Here is a 24,334-nt window from a genome sequence, read left to right as displayed (position 1 = left end):
GAGGTGGTAGAGGCGGACATGTTTGCTGGACCAAGGACGTGCAAACTTGGAGGCAAAAGCGGCGTGACCTGTCCAAGTTGCTGGTGCGGCTGTGCCGGCACCACGTTCACCCAGTGGGCCGTAAATGACATGTACTGTCCCTGACCGTAGTTACAGCTCCACACGTCGGCGCTGCCGTGCACTTTGGCAGAGACCGACATGCTCAAAGACTGGCCCACCATCTCTTCTACATGTGAATGCAGGCCTGGCACTGCCTTTTTGGCGAAGAAATGACGGCTTGGCACTCTCCACCGCGGCGCGGCACAAGCCATCATTTCTCGGAAAGGTGCTGAGTCCACCACTTGGAAAGGGAGGGACTGCAGCACCAGCAACTTGGACAGGAGGACGTTCAGCTTTTGCACCGTCGGGTGCGTGCTCGCAAACTGTTGTCTCTTGGAAACGGATTCCAAGAAAGACTGCTGACGGAATCGGAGAAGAGGAGTAGCAGGAGAAGGAGCATCTGAACGAGCGGAAGATGCCAAGGAGTGACAACTCCCCTCAGCTGATAGAGAGCGATTGACGACGTCGGGTGACGGAGCAAGTAACGGAGCGGGTGATGGAGCGGGGGCTGGAGCAGGCAGAACCGCCGTATCTTTATCACGGTTTTCCCAGACCACCGAATGGTGACGCTGCATATGCTGACGCAACGCTGTAGTCCCAACATGGGCCCCCTGGCCACGCTTGCATTTCTGGCCACATAGTCGACATACGGCTACGTTTACTTCCTCGGTCGGCTTGACGAAAAATTGCCACACCACCGAGTAGGAAACTTTGCCCCCGCTACTCCTCACTGGCTGACTGCTACTTCCTCCGTGCGCACCGGCACCACTACTGGCCGTGGTGGTAGGCTGCAGTGGAGCTGGTGCTCTACTCCGTGGCCGTTTGGCTCCACTGACACTGATGCGACCCTGCTGCCTCCTGGGCAACCCACCGACTGTTTCGCTCGCTGCCAAGCTGGCACCCTCTTCTCCTGATGATGCGGAAGAAATTACCTGATGACGACGAGGCTGCCAAGTGCGATCAACCTCCTCATCATCAAGTAGGGTCTCCGCCTCACTACTAGCCCCCTCGGCTGCGTCTGGGTCAGGAGACAGACCTGTCTCTAGGCCGGCTACCGAGCCACTCTCCTCGCCAGTACTTGTTCGCCTGGCTGCTGAAAAGGCGGATGTCTCCCCCCGTTCCTGACCGCCCTCTGTTAGCTCTTCCTCACTGTACAGTGGGGCTGAGCCCACAGCATGCGATACTTCTCTTGGTGAGGGAACAGCAAAGGACAGGGGCAGGTAGAGGACACGTGATTTCAGTGGGCTTGCTCCCGGGCCATGCCAACTAACGGTTGTGTCTGACGTACCCACCGACCGTTGGCTGTAGGTGTCAGAGGTGACCTGGGAAGAGGAAGACGACCGAGCCAACCAATCTATGACGGCAGGGTTGTCGGTGGAGACACGACCGCTGGATGACACCGGGAGCACTGGCCTCTGGCTGCGAATAGTGCTGCCTCGACCCCTTCCTCTGCTGCCACGTCTGCTCGCTCCTAAAACATTGCCTCCTCTGCCACTCCTCTGCGTGTTGTCTGACATACTCTTTAATTCAACGATTCTGTGTCCCTGAGTAACAATTCTGTGTCCCTGAGTAACAATTCTGTGTCTGTCCCTGAGTAACGTTTCTGTGGCCCTAAGTAACGGTTCTGTTGCCCTCAGTAACAATTCTGTGTCCCTGAGTAACAATTATGTGGCCCTAAGTAACGGTTCTGTGGCCCTCAGTAACAATTCTGTGTCCCTGAGTAACAATTCTGTGTCTGTCCGAGTAACAATTCTGTGGCCCTAAGTAACAGTTCTGTGGCCCTCAGTAACAATTCTGTGTCCCTGAGTAACAATTCTGTGGCCCTAAGTAACGGTTCTGTGGCCCTCAGTAACAATTCTGTGTCCCTCAAGAAACAATTCTGTGTCTGTCCCTGAGTAACAATTCTGTGGCCCTAAGTAACGGTTCTGTGGCCCTCAGTAACAATTCTGTGTCCCTGAGTAACAATTCTGTGGCCCTAAGTAACAGTTCTGTGGCCCTCAGTAACAATTCTGTGTCCCTCAGTAACAATTCTGTGTCTGTCCCTGAGTAACAATTCTGTGGCCCTAAGTAACGGTTCTGTGGCCCTCAGTAACAATTCTGTGTCCCTGATTAACGTTTATGTGGCCCTAAGTAACGGTTCTGTGGCCCTCAGTAACAATTCTGTGTCCCTGAGTAACAATTATGTGTCTGTCCGAGTAACAATTCTGTGGCCCTAAGTAACAGTTCTGTGGCCCTCAGTAACAATTCTGTGTCCCTGAGTAACAATTCTGTGGCCCTAAGTAACGGTTGTGGCCCTCAGTAACAATTCTGTGTCCCTCAGTAACAATTCTGTGTCTGTCCCTGAGTAACAATTCTGTGGCCCTAAGTAACGGTTCTGTGGCCCTCAGTAACAATTCTGTGTCCCTGAGTAACGTTTCTGTGGCCCTAAGTAACGGTTCTGTGTCCCTCAGTAACAATTCTGTGTCCCTGAGTAACAATTCTGTGTCTGTCCCTGAGTAACAATTCTGTGGCCCTAAGTAACGTTTCTGTGGCCCTAAGTAACAGTTCTGTGGCCCTCAGTAACAATTCTGTGTCTGTCCCTGAGTAACAATTCTGTGGCACTAAGCAACAATTCTCTGGCACTCAGTAACAATTCTGTCTGTCCCTGAGTAACAATTCTGTGGCCCTAAGTAACGTTTCTGTGGCCCTAAGTAACAGTTCTGTGGCCCTCAGTAACAATTCTGTGTCTGTCCCTGAGTAACAATTCTGTGGCCCTAACGTTTCTGTGGCCCTAAGTAACAATTCTCTGGCACTCAGTAACAAATCTGTCTGTCCCTGAGTAACAATTCTGTGGCCCTAATAACGTTTCTGTGGCCCTAAGTAACAATTCTCTGGCACTCAGTAACAATTCTGTCTGTCCCTGAGTAACAATTCTGTGGCCCTAATAACGTTTCTGTGGCCCTAAGTAACAGTTCTGTGGCCCTCAGTAACAATTCTGTGTCTGTCCCTGAGTAACAATTCTGTGGCCCTAAGTAACAATTCTCTGGCACTCAGTAACAATTCTGTCTGTCCCTGAGTAACAATTCTGTGGCCCTAATAACGTTTCTGTGGCCCTAAGTAACAGTTCTGTGGCCCTCAGTAACAATTCTGTGTCTGTCCCTGAGTAACAATTCTGTGGCCCTAATAACGTTTCTGTGGCCCTAAGTAACAGTTCTGTGGCCCTCAGTAACAATTCTGTGTCTGTCCCTGAGTAACAATTCTGTGGCCCTAAGTAACACTTCTCTGGCACTCAGTAACAATTCTGTCTGTCCCTGAGTAACAATTCTGTGGCCCTAATAACGTTTCTGTGGCCCTAAGTAACAGTTCTGTGGCCCTCAGTAACAATTCTGTGTCTGTCCCTGAGTAACAATTCTGTGGCCCTAACTAACGTTTCTGTGGCCCTAAGTAACAATTCTCTGGCACTCAGTAACAATTCTGTCTGTCCCTGAGTAACAATTCTGTGGCCCTAATAACGTCTCTGTGGCCCTAAGTAACAATTCTCTGGCACTCAGTAACAATTCTGTGTCTGTCCCTAAGTAACAATTCTGTGGCCCTAATAACGTCTCTGTGGCCCTAACTAACAATTCTCTGGCACTCAGTAACAATTCTGTCTGTCTCTGAGTAACAATTCTGTGGCCCTAATAACGTTTCTGTGGCCCTAAGTAACAGTTCTGTGGCCCTCAGTAACAATTCTGTGTCTGTCCCTGAGTAACAATTCTGTGGCCCTAAGTAACAATTCTCTGGCACTCAGTAACAATTCTGTCTGTCCCTGAGTAACAATTCTGTGGCCCTAATAACGTTTCTGTGGCCCTAAGTAACAATTCTCTGGCACTCAGTAACAATTCTGTCTGTCCCTGAGTAACAATTCTGTGGCCCTCAGTAACATTTCTGTCTGTCCCTGAGTAACAATTCTGTGGCCCTAACGTTTCTGTGGCCCTAAGTAACAATTCTCTGGCACTCAGTAACAATTCTGTCTGTCCCTGAGTAACAATTCTGTGGCCCTAATAACGTTTCTGTGGCCCTAAGTAACAATTATCTGGCACTCAGTAACAATTCTGTCTGTCCCTGAGTAACAATTCTGTGGCCCTAATAACGTTTCTGTGGCCCTAAGTAACAGTTCTGTGGCCCTCAGTAACAATTCTGTGTCTGTCCCTGAGTAACAATTCTGTGGCCCTAAGTAACAATTCTCTGGCACTCAGTAACAATTCTGTCTGTCCCTGAGTAACAATTCTGTGGCCCTAATAACGTTTCTGTGGCCCTAAGTAACAGTTCTGTGGCCCTCAGTAACAATTCTGTGTCTGTCCCTGAGTAACAATTCTGTGGCCCTAACTAACGTTTCTGTGGCCCTAAGTAACAATTCTCTGGCACTCAGTAACAATTCTGTCTGTCCCTGAGTAACAATTCTGTGGCCCTAATAACGTTTCTGTGGCCCTAAGTAACAATTCTCTGGCACTCAGTAACAATTCTGTCTGTCCCTGAGTAACAATTCTGTGGCCCTAATAATGTTTCTGTGGCCCTAAGTAACAGTTCTGTGGCCCTCAGTAACAATTCTGTGTCTGTCCCTGAGTAACAATTCTGTGGCCCTAAGTAACAATTCTCTGGCACTCAGTAACAATTCTGTCTGTCCCTGAGTAACAATTCTGTGGCCCTAATAACGTTTCTGTGGCCCTAAGTAACAGTTCTGTGGCCCTCAGTAACAATTCTGTGTCTGTCCCTGAGTAACAATTCTGTGGCCCTAACGTTTCTGTGGCCCTAAGTAACAATTCTCTGGCACTCAGTAACAATTCTGTCTGTCCCTGAGTAACAATTCTGTGGCCCTAATAACGTTTCTGTGGCCCTAAGTAACAGTTCTGTGGCCCTCAGTAACAATTCTGTCTGTCCCTGAGTAACAATTCTGTGGCCCTAATAACGTTTCTGTGGCCCTAAGTAACAGTTCTGTGGCCCTTAGTAACAATTCTGTGTCTGTCCCTGAGTAACAGTTCTGTGGCCCTCAGTAACAATTCTGTGTCTGTCCCTGAGTAACAATTCTGTGGCCCTAACTAACGTTTCTGTGGCCCTAAGTAACAATTCTCTGGCACTCAGTAACAATTCTGTCTGTCCCTGAGTAACAATTCTGTGGCCCTAACTAGCGTTTCTTTGTCCCTAAGTAACGATTCTGTGGCCCTCATTAACAATTCTGTGTCCCTGAGTAATGGTTCTCTGTTCCTAAGTAACGTTTCTCTGTCCCCAAGTAACGTTTCTGTGGCCCTAACTCTGTCCCTAATACAGAGCGGTCTGCCTCTGTTGAATGACTGGAGGCAAATGAAGAATTCCAAAATGGCCGCTTTTTATAGCTCGACCATTACACAGTGCTGGCTGGCTGGCTGCTGATTGGCTGATGCGATCACATGTCATTAAGGAATGCATTATGGGTCAGCGCGCCTTGTCTGCGCGCCTTCCCAGACATCCCCGCTCCGTCGCCGCACATGTCCGCCGCCATTTTCGGAAAAATTTCGATTCGCGCGTCCGAAGTAGGCTATTTTTTGGATTCGGCGCGAATCGAAATTTTTCCGATATTCGACTCGAATTCCACTTCGCCTACTTCGATTCGCTCATCTCTACTAGCTAGCTTAGTGAATGAGGTGAAGACCTGCTAATTTCCATCATCTAATCAAAAATGTTGTATTTATTTTCTCTGCGTATGATTGGGTACTCTTTGCAAAAATACATTTCCCCACATTCACTAATCTCTGAGGAAATTGCCCTCACAAAGTGCAACTTCCTATGCAAAGTGAACAACCTATTTGCCTTTAGTAAATCAACCGCTTTATCACAGTCAAGGAACAGGATACTGACCCTAGATGATGTACTGACACTAGACGATGCCTCAACAAAGTTGGTTCCATCCTTCTGGAGTAAAAAGCAAATAAAGGTTTTGTAAGATGCAGTACTGTGATCTATGGGAGAGGCAAAAAGTACTTGGAAGTGTATACTTGACACAAAAATATTTCCTACTAACTACACTTTAAGACATTTGAGACTCCACAGGATTGTTTCCATGTCAGCAAATTACTAATTAGCAAAACCATGATTCCCATGACAGTCCTGAAGCTGATATTTTTAAAGCCTATTCAGTAGTGGAAGCTCCCAAATTTCTACCCTCAGGGGTTCACTATAAAGGAAAGCTATTCAACAAGTTCAAGTTTAACAAATTCAGAGGTTAAAGTTTATATCATTTTATGAAGATAACACCCAGAACAGACAGCCCATGGGTATATGCACTCACTGGCCACTTTATTAGATACACCTGTTCAATTGCTTGGTAACACAAATTGATAATCAGCCAATCACATGGCATCAATTCAATGCACTTAGGCATCTAGACGTGGTGAAGACGTCTTGCTGAAGTTCAAACCAAGCATCAGCATGGGGAAGAAAGGGGATTTAAGTGACTTTGAACGTGGCATAGTTGTTGGTGCCAGATGGGCTGCTCTGAATATTTCAAAAACTGATAATCTAATGGATTTTCATGCACAACCATCTCTAAGGTTTACAGAGAATTATCCGAAAAAGAGAAAATGTCCAGTGAGCTGCAGTTGGGTGGAGGAAAATGCCTTGCTGATGTCAGAGAATGGGCAGACTGGTTCAAGATGATAGAAAGGCAACAGTAACTCAAATAACCACTCATTACAACCAAGGTATGCAAAATACCATCTCTGAATGCACAGCATGTCTTACCTTGAAGCAGATGGGCTACAGCAGCAGAAGACCATACCAGGTACCACTCCTGTCAGCTAAGGACAGGAAACGGAGGCTACAATTAACACAGGCTTACCAAAATCAGACAATAGAAGAGTGGAAAAATGTTGCCGGCTCTGATGAGTCTCGATTTCAGATGGTAGGGTCAGAATTTGACATAAACAGTATGAAATCATGGATCCATCTTGCATTGTATCAATGGTTCATGGATGTGCAGCCGACAAATCTGCAGCCACTGCGTGACGCTATCATGTCAATATGGACCAAAATCTCAGAGGAATGTTTCCAACACCTTGTTGAATCTATGCCACAAAGAATGGAGGCAGCTCTGAAGGCAAAAGGGAGTCAAACCCGGTACTAGCAAGGTGGACCTAATAAAGTGGCCGGAGATTGTATGCGTACAAAAGAGGGGAGGGAAGAAAATGTTCTAGGCACAGTCAATTTAAAGCAAAGCAGTAAAAATTGAAAATGTCAAATTTACCGAAACTATGAATAAAGTTTTATATACGTTTATGTTATTTTCTGAAAGTAACAAGTAAAAAAGAAAAGGAAAAACTTAGAACACATTACACGTTCCCTTATAGCTACAGTACAACTTCTTCCCATTTGAACAATAATTGTTAACTCTACCAGTTGTGTTGGATATCTCTCCCTCTGGACATGGGACACACTCATAGCAACATTTGTGAATTGAAGATACCAATTTTTTTCTGCTGCCAAGTAAACAGGGTCTGGAGCATTGAGATACTGGAACCTGAAAAATATATTGATTTTTTTATTATTATTATTATTATTATTATTATTTACATAGGTCCATCCAACTCAATAAACTTTATGAAGAAGGTTAAATATTGTAAATATTTTTTTATTTTAAAAAGTAAAAAGAACATTTTATTTCCACTTGTTTGGCCATATCTTGAGTATGTTGTCCAGTTCCGGTCACCCGTCCTCAGAATTGTCAGAACTGTTATAAGAGAACTATTTATATATATTTTATTATTTTAATTTTGGACTACATGACTTTTCTAACTAAGATAGAGACATGGCCCTATTAACATTTTTTTTTTCCCCAAAAAATTGTTTTTATTAGAAGAAAACAGGCATAACAATGCAAACACAGTTATGGATCCAAATGGGAACAAAACATAGCATGTCGCCTCCCGTTGCGCAGACGGGTCAAAGCATAAAAGGCAATACAGAATATAACAGTGTAAGCATTATGACAACATATTACAATCCAGTAAATGTACAGAGTATAGGCGAGAAGCAGGGAGATATATTGTCTTCTGACCTACAAGCAGGATTTTATATCAAGGGAGTATGAAGTGTGGAGTAGTGAGTAAGATCGCACAGGATGCAGCTTTATGCAGGCCATAGATGGGTCGAAAATCGGCCGATTTTTCGGCCGAAAATAAAATCGCCCGATTTTCGGATCGTTAGTGGGTTAATAGGTCGGCCGTTTTTTGGTATTTTGGCAGATTTTTTTATCGGTAAAGTTGGAAAAAAACGGCCGATTTTGCCGATCGGCCGATTTTCGCGGCAATGATGGGCAAATCGGCTGATCTTTTTACCGATAAAAAATCTGTGCATGAGCAGTGACCTGCAAGAGGAAGACAAAAAGAAGAAGAGGATGAAGAACAAGTGGATGAAGAAGAAGAAGAGGATGAAGAAGAAGAAGAAGAGGATGATGAAGAAGAAGAAGAGGATGAAGAGGAAGAACAAGAAGAAGAGGATGAAGAAAAAGAAGAGGATGTGGATGAAGAAGAAGAAGAGGATGAAGAAGAAGAGGAAGAGGATGAAGAAGAAGAAGAAGAAGAAGAAGAGGATGAAGAAGAGGAAGAGGATGAAGAAGAAGAAGAGGATGAAGAAGAAGAAGAATTCCAGTCCGGTAAAAAGTGTCCCTGCAGAGAGCTCCGCTATTTCTTTGACAGTTCTTTGACATTTATAGCGATTGCAACATTGTATCTATTTTTTCTGAATAAAAACATCTGTATCCAAAATGGATACAAATAGATACAATGTTAAAGCCGCTATAAATGTCAAAGAACTGTCAAAAAAATAGCGGAGCTCTCTGCAGGGACACTTTTTGCCGGCTGTGGACGGGATGAAAATCGGCCGATTTTTTTTACCGTTCCTGGTAACATCGGCTGATTGAACGACTGATTTTTCATTTTTTTAAAGAAAAATCGTCCGGTTTTGTTTTCTCCCCATCTATGGCCTGCATTAGTTCTGTTTTGTGTGTCCATGAATTGGATACGTGAGTTATATGGAGCATTGTGCACCTGTTTGAAGGTCAATGCTCTGAAAAATGATGATAGGAGTTGAAAACAGGTGTGAGCTAGAGATCAGATAGAGAAAGGGTGAGTTAGAAAAGGGTATATAATATAGTGTAGCGGTAAAGGTAAATACATAGAATAGAAAGGAAGGGGAGGGAGAGAGAGAGAATAAATAAATAAATAAAAATAAATAAATAAATATAAAAAAATAAATAAATAAAAGGGGGGGGGGGGGTAGGTTTGGAGGATTTAAGGTAAGGTAAAACAGGGAAGTGGAGTGTATACTTGCGGATAAGTGGCTCACTTCATGTTAAATGAGCCACAATAGAAATATTAACATTTAACCGGATTTCAAACAGGTCAAGGGACAGTGCCAGCTTCAGTTTGCATATACCAAAAGGCTGAGACTGAACCAATTCAGTCTGTAAACAAGCTTGTTTACAGAACAAATTCTCTGGACAATGGAGTTTTGATAGCTACAGGGGCGGACTGACAACTCATGGGGCCCCCGGGCAATAGGGGATCATGGGGCCCCTGTGTCCTTGCCCACACTCAAACCATACCCAAAAAAGCCTATGAAAGGTACCGGGGGCATCTCATGGGGCCCCCTTCTGACCGCGGGCCCTCGGGCAGTGCCCGAGTTCCCAAATGGTCAGTCCGCCCCTGGTTAGCTATACTAGAAATGTGTGGTTCATTTCATTCTGAATCGAAATTCAACCAAATTTTTCGTTATTCAGAAATTTGGATGTATCCAAATTTCCAAATTACAATAGTAACGAATTTGAAATAATGAAACAAAACGAAATTTGGACAAACTTTGAATTTGAATCAAATTCAACTCAAATTTGACTCAAATTCTAACTGAATTTGAAAACTAGAAGAATGGACTAGAACATAAAAGAATAGAATAGAAAATAAAAGAATAGAATATAAAAAATGGACTAGAATAGAATAGAAAAAATAGAATAAAAATAAAAGAATAGAATAGAAAAATCAATAGCATAGAATAAAATAAAAAGAATATAACTGTTTTCTGAAATTCTAATTTCAAATAAATTAAATTTTATTTCAAAGAGAATAGATAAGAAGAATAGAAACACATAAAAAAGAATAGAACAGAATAAAATAGAAAGACTATAACTGTCTTTCAAAAATTGAAAATTGAATTTGAATAGAATGCATTAGAATAGAAAAGGAATGGAGCAGAATAAAATAGAAAGAATATAACTGTCTTCCGAAATTTTCATTTCAAATAGAATACATTAAAGTAAATAAATACAATAAATAGACTAGAATAGAAAAAAACAATAGAGTAGAATAGACAGACTTTAACCATCTTCTGAAAGTAGGAATTTTGAATAGAATACATTTGAATAGATTAGAAAAGAATAGACAAGAATAGAATAGAAAGGAATAGAAAATCTGAGAATAGTTTTGGTCCACACGCCTGTCAGATTAGGACCTTTGGCTGTGTCTGTACAGTTGCTGTGTCCCCATAGCATAAAAGGCTGCCTGCAAACAGCTCCGGTCACATAAAAAAAGATTCTGGTTGGCATTTTACAGGCCACAGAACCCGTGTGAAGGAGCTCCAAGACCTCATTCACATACACGGCTTTATTTATTACCTCAATACGGTTTTATCTTCTAGATTTTGAAAGTTATGCTGTGTTTGTGTCACTATTGATTTTAGTGCAGATAAATATATATAAATCAAGATCTGAAATCACTCTTTAGCCATTTGGAGTATCTTGGCCGAGGTTTTACTTCAGCGGGAACGTAGTTCCGGCACCTCCAGCACTGAATGTACGCAATGGCAAGAGATACTAGGGTGTGCTGAAGGGTCTATTGATGCTGGTTGCTGGGGATCTATTGCTGCTGGGGAGGAGAGAATCTATTTTTTCAGGGGGTCTATTGTGCTGGGGAGGTCTACTGATGCTGATGGGGGATCTAGTGTTGCTGGGGTGGGTCTCATGTTGCTGGGGGGTAAATTGTAACTTTTGATTGAGAAATCTAATATTGCTGACTGCTGGGGATCAATTGTTGTCCGGGGTCTATTGTAGATTGGGACTCTATTGTTGGGGAGATCTGTTGTTGCTGGGGGTCTATTGTTGCTGGGGGTCTATGTTGCTTGAGGTCTGCAGTTGCTGGGGGGTCTACTGTTGCTGTAGGGATCTTTTGTTGCTGGGGGATCTACTATTGTTGGAGGGATCTGTTGTTGCTGGAGGGTTTATTGTTGCTGGGGGTCTATTATTGCTGGGGAGGGGAATCTATTTTGCAGGGGGGTCTATTGTGCTGGGGAGGTCTACTGATGTTGATGGGGGATCAGTTGTTGCTGGGGGTGGTTCTTATGTTGCTGGGGAGTAAATTGTATCTACTGTACTTTTGATTGAGGAATCTAATATTGCTGACTGCTGAGGATCAATTGTTGCTGTGGTCTGTTGTTGATGGGGAGTCTATTGTTGCTAGGGGGTCTATTGTTGCTGGGGGTCTATTGTTGCTGTGGGATCTATTGTTGATGGGGTCTATTGTTTCTCAAGGGTCTTTTGTTGCTAGGGGTTTCTACTGTTGCTGGAGGTTCTATTGTTGCTGGAGGGGCCTATTGTTGCTGGGGGATCTAATGTTGTTGGAGGGGTCTATTGTTGCTAGAGGGTCTATTGTTGCTGAAGGGGTCATATTATTGCTTAGGGGGTCTATTGTTGCTGGCTGCAGAGGATCTATTTTACTGATTTTCTTGTTTTCATGAGCAAACTCCATAAAAATTACTTAACCCCACAAAATGATCCTGTTCTGCAGTACTGGGAGGGGATGGAACCAAGGAACGTTGCTAGGAGGTGGGTAGGGGGAGGAGACAAGAGGTGACTTGGAAAGACAGAGTTCATTATTGCCTGAGAAAAAATCCCTGATCTTGGCACTTGGTGGGAGTATCTGGAAACTGCAGTAGAGGCAGAGGATGGTTGTGGGGGGGGGGGTCAACGTTTGCATTGAGGCACACAAACTTCAAGCAGTGGGGAGTTCAGTAGAAGTATCTGAAAGTTCAGTAGGGGTGGGGGGTTCAGTAGTTGTATTTGCAGGTTCAGTAGGGGTGGGGGGTTCAGTAGTACTATCTGTAGATTCAGTAGGGGTGGGGGGTACAGTAGTAGTATCTGGAGGTTCAGTAGGGGTGGGGGGTTCAGTAATACTATCTGGAGGTTCAGTAGGGGTTTCAGTAGTACTATCTGTAGGTTCAGTAGGGGTGGGGGGGTCCAGTAGTAGTATCTGAAGGTTCAGTAAGGGTGGGGGGTTCAGTAATAGTATCTGCAGGTTCAGTAGGGGTGGGGGGTTCAGTAGTAGTATCTGGAGGTTCAGTAGGGGTGGGGAGTTCAGTAGTAGTATCTGAAGGTTCAGTAGGGGTGGGGGGTTCAGTAGTACTATCTGTAGGTTCAGTAGGGGTGGGGGGTTCAGTAGTACTATCTGTAGGTTCAGTAGGGTTGGGGGGGTCCAGTAGTAGTATCTGGAGGTTCAGTAGGGGTGGGGGGTTCAGTAATACTATCTGGAGGTTTAGTAGGGGTGGGGGGTTCAGTAGAAGTATCTGCAGGTTCAGTAGGAGTGGGGGGTACAGTAGTAGTATCTGGAGGTTCAGTAGGGGTGGGGAGTTCAGTAGTAGTATCTGGAGGTTCAGTAGGGGTGGGGGGTTCAGTAGTAGTATCTGGAGGTTCAGCAGGGGTGGGGAGTTCAGTAGTAGTATCTGGAGGTTCAGTAGGGGTGGGGGGTTCAGTAGTAGTATCTGGAGGTTCAGTAGGGGTGGGGGGTTCAGTAGTAGTATCTGGAGGTTCAGTAGGGGTGGGGGGTTCAGTAGTAGCATCTGGAGGTTCAGTAGGGGTGGGGGGTACAGTAGCAGTATCTGGAGGTTCAGTAGGGGTGGGGAGTTTAGTAGTAGTATCTGGAGGTTCAGTAGGGGTGGGGAGTTTAGTAGTAGTATCTGGAGGTTCAGTAGGGGTGGGGGGTTCAGTAGCAGTATCTGGAGGTTCAGTAGGGGTGGGGGGATTCAGTAGGGTTGGGGGGTTCAGTAGTACTATCTGGAGGTTCAGTAGGGGTGGGGGGTTCAGTAGTAGTATCTGCAGGTTCAGTAGGGGTGGGGAGTTCAGTAGTAGTATCTGGAGGTTCAGTAGGGGTGGGGAGTTCAGTAGTAGTATCTGCAGGTTCAGTAGGGGTGGGGAGTTCAGTAGTAGCATCTGCAGGTTCAGTAGGGGTGGGGGGTTCAGTAGTACTATCTGGAGGTTCAGTAGGGGTGGGGAGTTCAGTAGTAGTATCTGGAGGTTTAGTAGGGATGGGGAGTTCAGTAGTAGTTTCTGCAGGTTCAGTAGGGGTGGGGGGTTCAGTAGTAGTATCTGGAGGTTCAATAGGGGTGGGTGGTTCAGTAGTAGTATCTGCAGGTTCAGTAGGAGTGGGGGGTTCAGTAGTAGTATCTGCAGGTTCAGTAGGGGTGGGGAGTTCAGTAGTAGTATCTGGAGGTTTAGTAGGGTGGGGGGTTCAGTAGTAGTATCTGGAGGTTCAGTAGGGGTGGGGGGTTCAGTAGTAGTATCTGCAGGTTCACTAGGGGTGGGGAGTTCAGTAGTAGTATCTGCAGGTTCAGTAGGGGTGGGGAGTTCAGTAGTAGTATCTGCAGGTTCACTAGGGGTGGGGAGTTCAGTAGTAGTATCTGGAGGTTCAGTAGGGGTGGGGGGTACAGTAATAGTATCTGGAGGTTCAGTAGAGGTGGGGGGTTCAGTAGAAGTATCTGGAGGTCCAGTAGGGGTGGGGGGTTCAGTAGTAGTATCTGGAGGTTCAGTAGGGGTGGGGAGTTCAGTAGTAGTATCTGGAGGTTCAGTAGAGGTGGGGAGTTCAGTAATAGTATCTGGAGGTTCAGTAGGGGTGGGGGGTTCAGTAATAGTAACTGGAGGTTCAGTAGGGGTGGAGGGTACAGTAGTAGTATCTGGAGGTTCAGTAGGGGTGGGGACTTCAGTAGAAGTATCTGCAGGTTCAGTAGGGGTGGGGGGTTCAGTAGTAGTATCTGGAGGTTCAGTAGGGGTGGGGACTTCAGTAGAAGTATCTGCAGGTTCAGTAGGGGTGGGGGGTACAGTAGTAGTATCTGGAGGTTCAGTAGGGATGGGGAGTTCAGTAATAGTATCTGGAGGTTCAGTAGGGTTGGGGGGGGGTTCAGTAGTAGTATCTGGAGGTTCAGTAGGGGTGGGGGGTTCAGTAGCAGTATCTGGAGGTTCAGTAGGGGTGGGGGGATTCAGTAGGGTTGGGGGGTTCAGTAGTACTATCTGGAGGTTCAGTAGGGGTGGGGGGTTCAGTAGTAGTATCTGCAGGTTCAGTAGGGGTGGGGAGTTCAGTAGTAGTATCTGGAGGTTCAGTAGGGGTGGGGAGTTCAGTAGTAGTATCTGCAGGTTCAGTAGGGGTGGGGAGTTCAGTAGTAGCATCTGCAGGTTCAGTAGGGGTGGGGGGTTCAGTAGTACTATCTGGAGGTTCAGTAGGGGTGGGGAGTTCAGTAGTAGTATCTGGAGGTTCAGTAGGGATGGGGAGTTCAGTAGTAGTTTCTGCAGGTTCAGTAGGGGTGGGGGGTTCAGTAGTAGTATCTGGAGGTTCAATAGGGGTGGGGGGTTCAGTAGTAGTATCTGCAGGTTCAGTAGGAGTGGGGGGTTCAGTAGTAGTATCTGCAGGTTCAGTAGGGGTGGGGAGTTCAGTAGTAGTATCTGGAGGTTTAGTAGGGTGGGGGGTTCAGTAGTAGTATCTGCAGGTTCACTAGGGGTGGGGAGTTCAGTAGTAGTATCTGCAGGTTCAGTAGGGGTGGGGAGTTCAGTAGTAGTATCTGCAGGTTCAGTAGGGGTGGGGAGTTCAGTAGTAGTATCTGGAGGTTCAGTAGGGGTGGGGGGTACAGTAATATTATCTGGAGGTTCAGTGGAGGTGGGGGGTTCAGTAGAAGTATCTGGAGGTCCAGTAGGGGTGGGGGGTTCAGTAGTAGTATCTGGAGGTTCAGTAGAGGTGGGGAATTCAGTAATAGTATCTGGAGGTTCAGTAGGGGTGGGGGGTTCAGTAATAGTAACTGGAGGTTCAGTAGGGGTGGAGGGTACAGTAGTAGTATCTGGAGGTTCAGTAGGGGTGGGGACTTCAGTAGAAGTATCTGCAGGTTCAGTAGGGGTGGGGGGTTCAGTAGTAGTATCTGGAGGTTCAGTAGGGGTGGGGACTTCAGTAGAAGTATCTGCAGGTTCAGTAGGGGTGGGGGGTACAATAGTAGTATCTGGAGGTTCAGTAGGGATGGGGAGTTCAGTAATAGTATCTGGAGGTTCAGTAGGGTTGGGGGGGGTTCAGTAGTAGTATCTGGAGGTTCAGTAGGGGTGGGGGGGGGGTTCAGTAGTAGTATCTGGAGGTTCAGTAGGGGTGGGGGGTTCAGTAATAGTATCTGGAGGTTTAGTAGGGGTGGGTGGTTCAGTAGTAGTATCTGGAGGTTCAGTAGGGGTGGGGAGTTCAGTAATAGTATCTGCAGGTTCAGTAGGGGTGGGGGGTTCAGTAGTAGTATCTGTAGGTTCAGTAGGGGTGGGGAGTTCATTAGTAGTATCTGGAGGTTCAGTAGGGGTGGGGGGTACAGTAGTAGTATCTGGAGATTCAGTAGGGGTGGGGAGTTCAGTAATAGTATCTGGAGGTTTAGTAGGGGTGGGGGGTTCAGTAATAGTATCTGGAGGTTCAGTAGGGGTGGGGGGTACAGTAGTAGTATCTGGAGATTCAGTAAGGGTGGGGAGTTCAGTAATAGTATCTGGAGGTTCAGTAGGGATGGGGGGTTCAGTAGTAGTATCTGGAGGTTTCGTAGGGGTGGGGAGTTCAGTAGTAGTATCTGGAGGTTCAGTAGGGGTGGTGGGTTCAGTAGTAGTATCTGCAGGTTCAGTAGGGGCGGGGGGTTCAGTAATAGTATCTGGAGGTTCAGTAGGGGAGGGGGGTTCAGTAATAGTATCTGGAGGTTCAGTAGGGGTGAGGAGTTCAGTAATAGTATCTGGAGGTTCAGTAGGGGTGGGGGGTTCAGTAGTAGTATCTGGAGGTTCAGTAGGGGTGGGGAGTTCAGTAATAGTATCTGGAGGTTCAGTAGGGGTGGGGAGTTCAGTAATAGTATCTGGAGGTTCAGTAGGGGTGGGGGGTTCAGTAGTAGTATCTGGAGGTTCAGTAGGGGTGGGGGGTTCAGTAATAGTATCTGGAGGTTCAGTAGGGGTGGGGAGTTCAGTAGTAGTATCTGGAGGTTCAGTAGGGGTGGGGAGTTCAGTAGAAGTATCTGGAGGTTCAGTAGGGGTGGGGGGTTCAGTAATAGTATCTGGAGGTTCAGTAGGGGTGGGGGGTTCAGTAATAGTATCTGGAGGTCCAGTAGGGGCTGGGAATTAAGTACTCGTAGCTTCTCCCATTCATGTGGATTATAGTCAGTGGCTGTGATCATGCCATGTGATGTTAAAATATAAAAAGTAACAATAAATACCCCAGAAAATGAGAAAACAGATGATAACATTTTTGTCCCCTTCCTTGTTTTTCTCCATCATTTTCCATTGTATTTTGTGTCTATTTGTGGTCTCTGGACGACACGGAAACAGAAAAACGTGAATTGAACTTTTAACATTTGAACCATACTTGTGTAAATATCTTTTATTTTTCAAAATTGCTATTTGTTCTTTTTTTTTTTTTTCACATTTTCTAATATCTCCTCAAGACAACAAAATGCACCAAAATAGAAAAGAAAAAAAGAAAGAACACTTCATTTTTATTTTTTTCGGGAACATATTTAACACTTGAGCATTGCATTCCGCTGTGCTACACTGTTAGGGCCGGTTCACACTATAGAAACCCAGTCCAGATGTGTGCGTTTTTGCCTGCGCGTTTTTGGCACATTTTTGATGTATTCCAGGGTTTTTTATGCATTACAGTTCATTTTTCTCCCTCGCTTTTTCTTCAAATTAAATAGGGACAAGTGTATTTCAGTGCGTTTTTGGTGCGTTTTGGTGCGCTCCTGTATGTAGTGATGCGTTTTGGAAGTGTTTTACTGCATTCCACTACAGTTCTGTGCAGAAAAAATGCAGCCTGTTCTACTTTGTTTTTCTGCATCCGGAACGCACTGGAACTGCAAGCACTGATGTCAACTATGACATTGAAAACCATATCACCTACTTCCTGTGCATTTTGAATGTAGAAAACAATGCGGTTTGGCAACCCCCCTCTGAGGACGTGCAGGAGCACGATACGCGTCAGGAGGAGCCACACCACGCCGTGACGTCACGCCGCCGGAGCATCGTGGAGCTCCGGCGGCCATTACAATATACCAGCTGGTCAGTCCTCTTACAGACAACTGTCTGCAACATTTGTTTTGCACTTCCATATGTGATGCACCTTTTTATTCAATAAAATTTAACCTACTACACTATGGGAGTATCCTTGTTGTCCCCTGGGGGAGTACTCTAGCCTACAGGTCCAGTGTTGAGACGGATTGCCACCTACCACCCAGTCCATTGGGAGGGACAGCACCCACCAGGACCACACAGGCATATCTGAGGGAGAAGGACAACTCATCTGGGTTCCAACAGAAGGAAGACCTCCTACCACCTAAGATCAGGATTAATATACACAAGGCGCATTTAATATGCGCGTCCGGTGAGTGCGCATTTCATTTCCACCTCTACCCGGACAAAGAAGTCACCTTTGATTATTCCATTCTGTCATCCTGATTTATTTATATTTATGGGACTGCTCCTTACATTTATTTGAATCTAATTTCACCTATGATACTGTATTTCATCTATTTACTCTATTAGCTACGAGCGCTGCACTTGCTATATACATAGAAAAAAAAAACTGAAACGCATGGAGTGTGAACTGGCCCTTGAGAGGTTATTTTAGGGCAGTATCAAAATGAACTCTAGTGGCCCTGCCTGGATTCATCATTGAGGTCAATTATATACCGTTCATTCATTAACCACTTCAACTCCGAAAGGTTTTATCCCCCTCATGATCAAGACTTTTTTTGCTATTTGGCACTGCGCTGTTTTAACTGGCAATTGGGCGGTCATGCAACGATGTACCCAAATTAAATTTATATATTTTTTTTTTTTTACACAAATAGTGCTTTTGTTTGGTGGTATTTCTTTTGTTTTTCTTTTGTTTTTTCTTTCTATTACTATTATTATTATTATATACTGCCAATATTTTTTATTTTCTGCTATAAAACATATCCAATAAAAAAATAATAAAATCGAATTTCTTCATAAATTTAAACCAAAATGTATTCTGCTCCATGTCTTTGGTAAAAAAAAAGTGTAAATTAATTGTTGTGTGAAAGATATAGGGGGTTACTTACTATAAATGAAATGTGCAAAATCTGGGTGAGCTCTGCATAGAAACCAATCAGCTTCCAGGGTTGATTGCCAAAGCTTGACTGAACAAGCCGGAATTATTGTAGAAGCTGATTGGCTACCATGCACAGCTGCACCAGATTCTGAGTTTTGGTAAATCTACCCCATAATGTCTAAAAATGATGGTATATATATATATTGAATTCACACCGCTATGACGCAATACTGGTTAGTCCTCATGCACACGGGACGTTTTTACAGCGGCTGTTTTTGGCTTTTGAGGTTTTTTTCTACAGCCAGTAAACCCCCCAGCATGTTATCCTATGTGTCCATACACACATAGACTGGAATCAACGTTTTTTGGCTGGGCTGTTTTTTGGCTGGAAAAAACCCAGGACTTGTGGATTTCTAGTGGAGTTTTTTAGCTGTAAAAGCGCTCTAAAGCTGAAAAACGCAGTAAACCGCGTTTTTGGACTTATTTGTCCCTGCTTTTCAGGGAGAAAAAAATAGCTGCTCTCTGTACAGAGCCCTGTGTTGGTAACAAACACAGAGCTCTGTGCTGTGATTCACTAAGCCAACCTATGGGTCTCGGCCATAAATCATTGACCAAGCACGCTGATCAACTGACACGCATGCGCCTTCTTCTCGGAAATGCTGGATCATGTATATGTAAATGATCCAACACAGCTGAGCGGCCTGCCTGCAGTATAAATATTTGGGGTGGTCCGGAAGCGGTTACAAAGTATTGGGCTGTGTTTCATTAACCTCTTCTCCTCCGCCCTATAGCAGAAGTACTGCTACAGGGCGGCACAGCTGCGTAAAATCACGTATATATATTCCTGATTTACATCTCCGGGTAGGGGGTGCGTGCGCCGCCCTACCCGTGCTGCTATTGGTGGTTAGGGATGTCAATCACCGTGTCCCGGCCAGCGATTCCCGGCTGGCACTCAGCGATCATCGGCAAAGCTAACAGGAGAGAGACCTGTGTGTAAAAAAACACAGATCTCTCTCCTGTCAGCATGGACATGCTGCTTTGTATCTCTCTGCACAGCAGAGAGATACAAAGCAGCATGTTTCCCAAGTACAACACACATCACACAATGTAAAACAGCACACAGTTAACCCTTTGGTCGCCGCACATGTTAACCCCTTCCTGCCCAGTGCCATTAGTACAGTGTTGTGGCAGCACCCAAATATTGCAGAGTTCCCCTTTAAACTTTAACATTTCTAGCAGACTCTATTTGCAAAAGCAAGCTCACCAGCTCACTTTCCCCCTCCCTTATTTCCTGTGAAGTAATGTGTTCCAGTCTGTAGCTGGTATTCTTTTCTGTAGCTAGTATTCAAGGCTATATTTTGCACAGTTTAGAAAGCCTTTTGAATGTACAGAAAGTCAAAGAGGAAAAATATGCATTGCAATGTAATTGTTAATATTTATACCCTATGAGATGTTTTTCAAGCCACTTAGCTCTGCAGACATGAGTCTAGCTAGGTCCCAGGTGGCTAATAAAGCTTGTTTTCCTCAAGTTCATGTCCGGAGTTTACCTGGTATTCCCAAAGTTGCCGCTACAGTGTCAGTGCTTTTTATTAGCGCTGATCACTGTATTGGTGTCACTGGGGATGTCATTGGCAGTTAGTCAGTTCCCCCCCCCCCCCGGTGTCAGAATGCCCACCGCAGTCCGGCTATAAGTCGCTGATCACCGCCATTACTAGTATAAAAAAAATGTAAACAAAAATTCCAGTATCTTTCCCGCCATTTGTAGATGCTATAACTTTCACATAAACCAATTAATTTACACGTATTGGGATTTATTTTTTTTAGCAAAGACACGTCACAGAATACATTTTGGACTAAATTTTTGAAGCAATTTTATTTTTTTATCTTTTTACTGGATATGTTTTATAGCAAAACGTCAAAAATATTGTTTTGTTTTTTTCAAAATTGTCGGTCTTTTTTTGTATATAGCACAAAAAATGAAAAATGCAGAGGCAATCAAATACCACCAAAAGAAAGCTCCATTTGTGGGGAAAAAAGGACATAAATGCAATTTATGACTGAGCGTCATTTAACAACTTGCCATCCGGTCCATGTATATAAACGGCTGGACGGGAGCAGTTCAGGGACAGGTAGCCGTTTATAAACGCCATCCGCACTTCCTGCTTGTGCAAACTCCCTGGGAGCGCGCAGCACCGCGATCTGGTGCCTGCTGTGTTCTGAGGACACAGCGGAACACCGATCACTGTACAGGACCTCTGTGTGAGGTCCCAATCATGTGATCACTGATTGGCCAATTAGTGCTCACATGAAGAGTAGTAAGCAAGACTTCTGACATCATTGCTTACTACTTGTGAAATCTGTGAATGATCACAGACGTCACATGGTACAGGGCTATTCACAACAGACTTGTACCATGTGACAAGCTGTGACCAATTACAGCTCACACAGTATTTCTCAATGGCTGCAAGAATGCAGCCACAGAGGAGAAATGATTGCTTTTACAGCCTTTATTGGTTTAATAGCAATCAGTGAAAAAAGGAAAAAAAAATTATCACCCCCACAAGTAGTACAGTGTCACTATGGTGACACTGTACTGCTAGGGTGACAGTATGTAAAAAAAAAAAACATAAGTAATAATATAAAGAAATATAATAGAAATGTAAAAACAAATTGGAGAAATTATAATTTTTTGTTATAAACTAATTTGGGTCATTTTTTTTTACTAAAATGATAACTGAATACATATTGCCCAAGATTTATGAAGAAAGATTATTTATTTACTAAATTTTATAAGACAAACACTTTTTTTCTACATCTTTGGACTTTTTCATTTATATAACAAAAAAATAAAAATCCCAGCGGTGAATAAATACCACCAAAATAAAGCTTTATCTGTCTCAAAAAAATGCAAATAAATTCATATTGGTACAGTGTTGCATGACCGCGCAATTGTCATGGTCAGCACTGAAAGCTGAAAATTGGCCTGGACTGGAAGGGGGTGAAAGTGTCCGGACTGGAAGGGGGTGAAAGTGTCCGGACAGGAAGGGGGTGAAAGTGTCCGGACAGGAAGGGGGTGAAAGTCTCCGGACTGGAAGGAGGGAAAGTGTCCGGACTGGAAGGGGTGAAAGTGTCCGGACTGGAAGGGGGTGAAAGTGTCCGGACTGGAAGGGGGTGAAATTGTCCGGACTGGAAGGGGGTGAAAGTGTCCGGACTGGAAGGGGGTGAAAGTGTCCGGACAGGAAGGGGGGAAAGTGTCCGGACTGGAAGGGGGTGAAAGTGTCCGGACTGGAAGGGGGTGAAAGTGTCCGGACTGGAAGGGGGGTGAAAGTGTCCGGACAGGAAGGGGGTGAAAGTGTCCGGACTGGAAGGGGGTGAAAGTGTCCGGACAGGAAGGGGGGAAAGTGTCCGGACTAGAAGGGGGGGAAAGTGTCCGGACTGGAAGGGGGGGAAAGTGTCCGGACAGGAAGGGGGTGAAAGTGTCCGGACTGAAAGGGGGTGAAAGTGTCCGGACTGGAAGGGGGGGAAAGTGTCCGGACAGGAAGGGGGTGAAAGTGTCCGGACTGGAAGGGGGTGAAAGTGTCCGGACTGGAAGGGGGTGAAAGTGTCCGGACAGGAAGGGGGTGAAAGTGTCCGGACTGGAAGGGGGTGAAAGTGTCCGGACAGGAAGGGGGGAAAGTGTCCGGACTGGAAGGGGGGGAAAGTGTCCGGACTGGAAGGGGGGGAAAGTGTCCGGACAGGAAGGGGGTAAAAGTGTCCGGACTGGAAGGGGGGGAAAGTGTCCGGACAGGAAGGGGGTGAAAGTGTCCAGACAGGAAGGGGGTGAAAGTGTCCGGACTGGAAGGGGGTGAAAGTGTCCGGACTGGAAGGGGGTGAAAGTGTCCGGACTGGAAGGGGGGGAAAGTGTCCGGACTGGAAGGGGGGAAAGTGTCCGGACTGGAAGGGGGGGAAAGTGTCCGGACTGGAAGGGGGTGAAAGTGTCCGGACTGGAAGGGGGGGAAAGTGTCCGGATTGGAAGGGGGGGAAAGTGTCCGGACTGGAAGGGGGTGGAAAGTGTCCGGACTGGAAGGGGGTGAAAGTGTCCGGACTGGAAGGGGGTGAAAGTGTCCGGACTGGAAGGGGGGGAAAGTGTCCGGACGGGAAGGGGGTGAAAGTGTCCGGACTGGAAGGGGGTGAAAGTGTCCGGACAGGAAGTGGTTAAAATAACGCAGCGCCGTATCGCAAAAAAAGACTTTTGTCAGGAAGGGGGGGGTGGGGTTGTGGTAAATCCTCTGGAGGGCAAAGTGGAAGTTCATTGAATCCCAAAGGCTTTGTCTTTATTATGAGTCTTGGTTTCTACGATGGTCCTACCCCATTGCTGAACGTCCATGTTATGGCATTGATGTCGATGTCTAATTTCCGATCCTCCGGAGCCCAGGGTGTGAAGTCCCCCACGTCCTTATAGACCATATTCAAGTCATCTTCGTGAACCCAATTTGTTATTTTGTACTTATGAACCAATTCTCCGTCTTCATTAAATAATGGCACGGAATCATTTGAATCAAATGAATATTTAATCGCTTTGAAATGGTTATACAGCTAAAAAAATAAAATACATAAAGTTCAGTTTTAATCGGGGAAAATACATTGGTCACAGGGAAAGAAACATTTAGGTTGGAGGATTCAGTCATTCTCCACCCCTCCCCCCCACCACAAGGTGTAAGATCCAGGGAGCCAAGATAATCCTTCCAGCTTCACTGAAAGGAAAGTCGGTGACTTTGTAGAAATACTCAGTAAACTCCATCAGATCTCCTCAGCCGGTGATGTCACCAGTAGTAAGTATCATTTTGTATGTAATAAGAGATCTCAGCATCCACACGTCTATCATTCATCCCAATTGTTTTTTCTGAATGATATGCTGTCAAGGTAAAATGCACCAGTCTAACCCCTCGCCTCCCGGCCACTGATGGGCCCTTCCTGCCCAGGACAATGTTTCAGCTTTCAGCGCTGTCACACTTTGAATGACAATTGCGCGGTCATGCAACACTGTACCCAAACTACATTTTTAGAATTTTTTTTTAGACAAATAGAGATGTCTTTTGGCGGTATTAATCACCTCGGGGGGGGGGGGGGGGGGGGGGGGTTATTTTTTGCTAAACAAACGACAAAATATCAAAAATCCTGAAAAAAAAGTTTTTCTTAGTTTCTGTTATAAAGCTGTGTAAATAAGTGATTTTTCTCCTTCGCTGATGTGCACTGATGAGGCACTGATAGCCAGCACTGGTGGGAACTGACAGACAGCACTGAGGAAGCACTGATAGCCAGCACTGATTGGCCCTGACAGCAATAATGGGCACTGATAGACAGCACTGATGGGCACTGACAGCAGCACTGAGGAGGCACTGATAGACAGCACTGTTGGGCACTGATAGCCAGCACTGTTGGGCACTGACAGCCAGCACTGAGGAGGCACTGATAGCCAGAACTGATGAGCCCTGACAGCCAGCACTGAGGAGGCACGGATAGCCAGCACTGAGGAGGCACAGATATCCAGCACTGAGGAGGCACTGATAGCCAACACTGACAGGCCCAGAAAGCCAGCACTAATGGGCACTGATAGCCAGAACTGGTGGACACTAACAGCCAGCACTGATGGGCACTGACAGCCAGCACTGAGGAGGCACTGATAGCCAGCACTGATGAGCACTGATAGCCAGAACTGGTGGGCACTGGTAGGCAGCATTGATGGGCATTGACAGCCAGCACTGAGGAGGCACTGATAGTCAGCACTGATGGGCACTGATAGCCAGAACTGGTGGGCACTAACAGCAAGCACTGATGGGCACTGGCAGACAGCACTGAGGAGGCACTGACAGCCAGCACTGTTGGACACT

The 24,334-nt window shown here is 45.5% G+C and overlaps 1 protein-coding gene across 1 annotated transcript in view; it reads right to left on the bottom strand.

The window, feature by feature from the left end:
• LOC149435046 (vomeronasal type-2 receptor 26-like) overlaps positions 1–24,334 on the bottom strand; it is a 102,167-nt gene that overhangs the window by 17,617 nt on the left and 60,216 nt on the right. The window contains exons 3-4 of the mRNA XM_089663070.1: positions 22,812–23,039; positions 7,486–7,609 (exon numbers count right to left, since the gene is read on the bottom strand). Coding sequence (XP_089519196.1) covers positions 7,486–7,609; positions 22,812–23,039 — 352 coding nt within the window. The remainder of the gene's footprint in view (positions 1–7,485; positions 7,610–22,811; positions 23,040–24,334) is intronic.

Source organism: Staurois parvus, unplaced genomic scaffold (genome assembly GCF_062004578.1).
Source record: "Staurois parvus isolate SC_StPar_1 unplaced genomic scaffold, SC_StPar_1.0 ptg001621l, whole genome shotgun sequence".
In the NCBI taxonomy this organism is placed as follows: Eukaryota; Metazoa; Chordata; class Amphibia; order Anura; family Ranidae; genus Staurois; species Staurois parvus.
The sequence above is the reverse complement of the archived record's forward strand: the minus strand, read 5'-3'. Positions and strand labels throughout refer to the sequence as shown.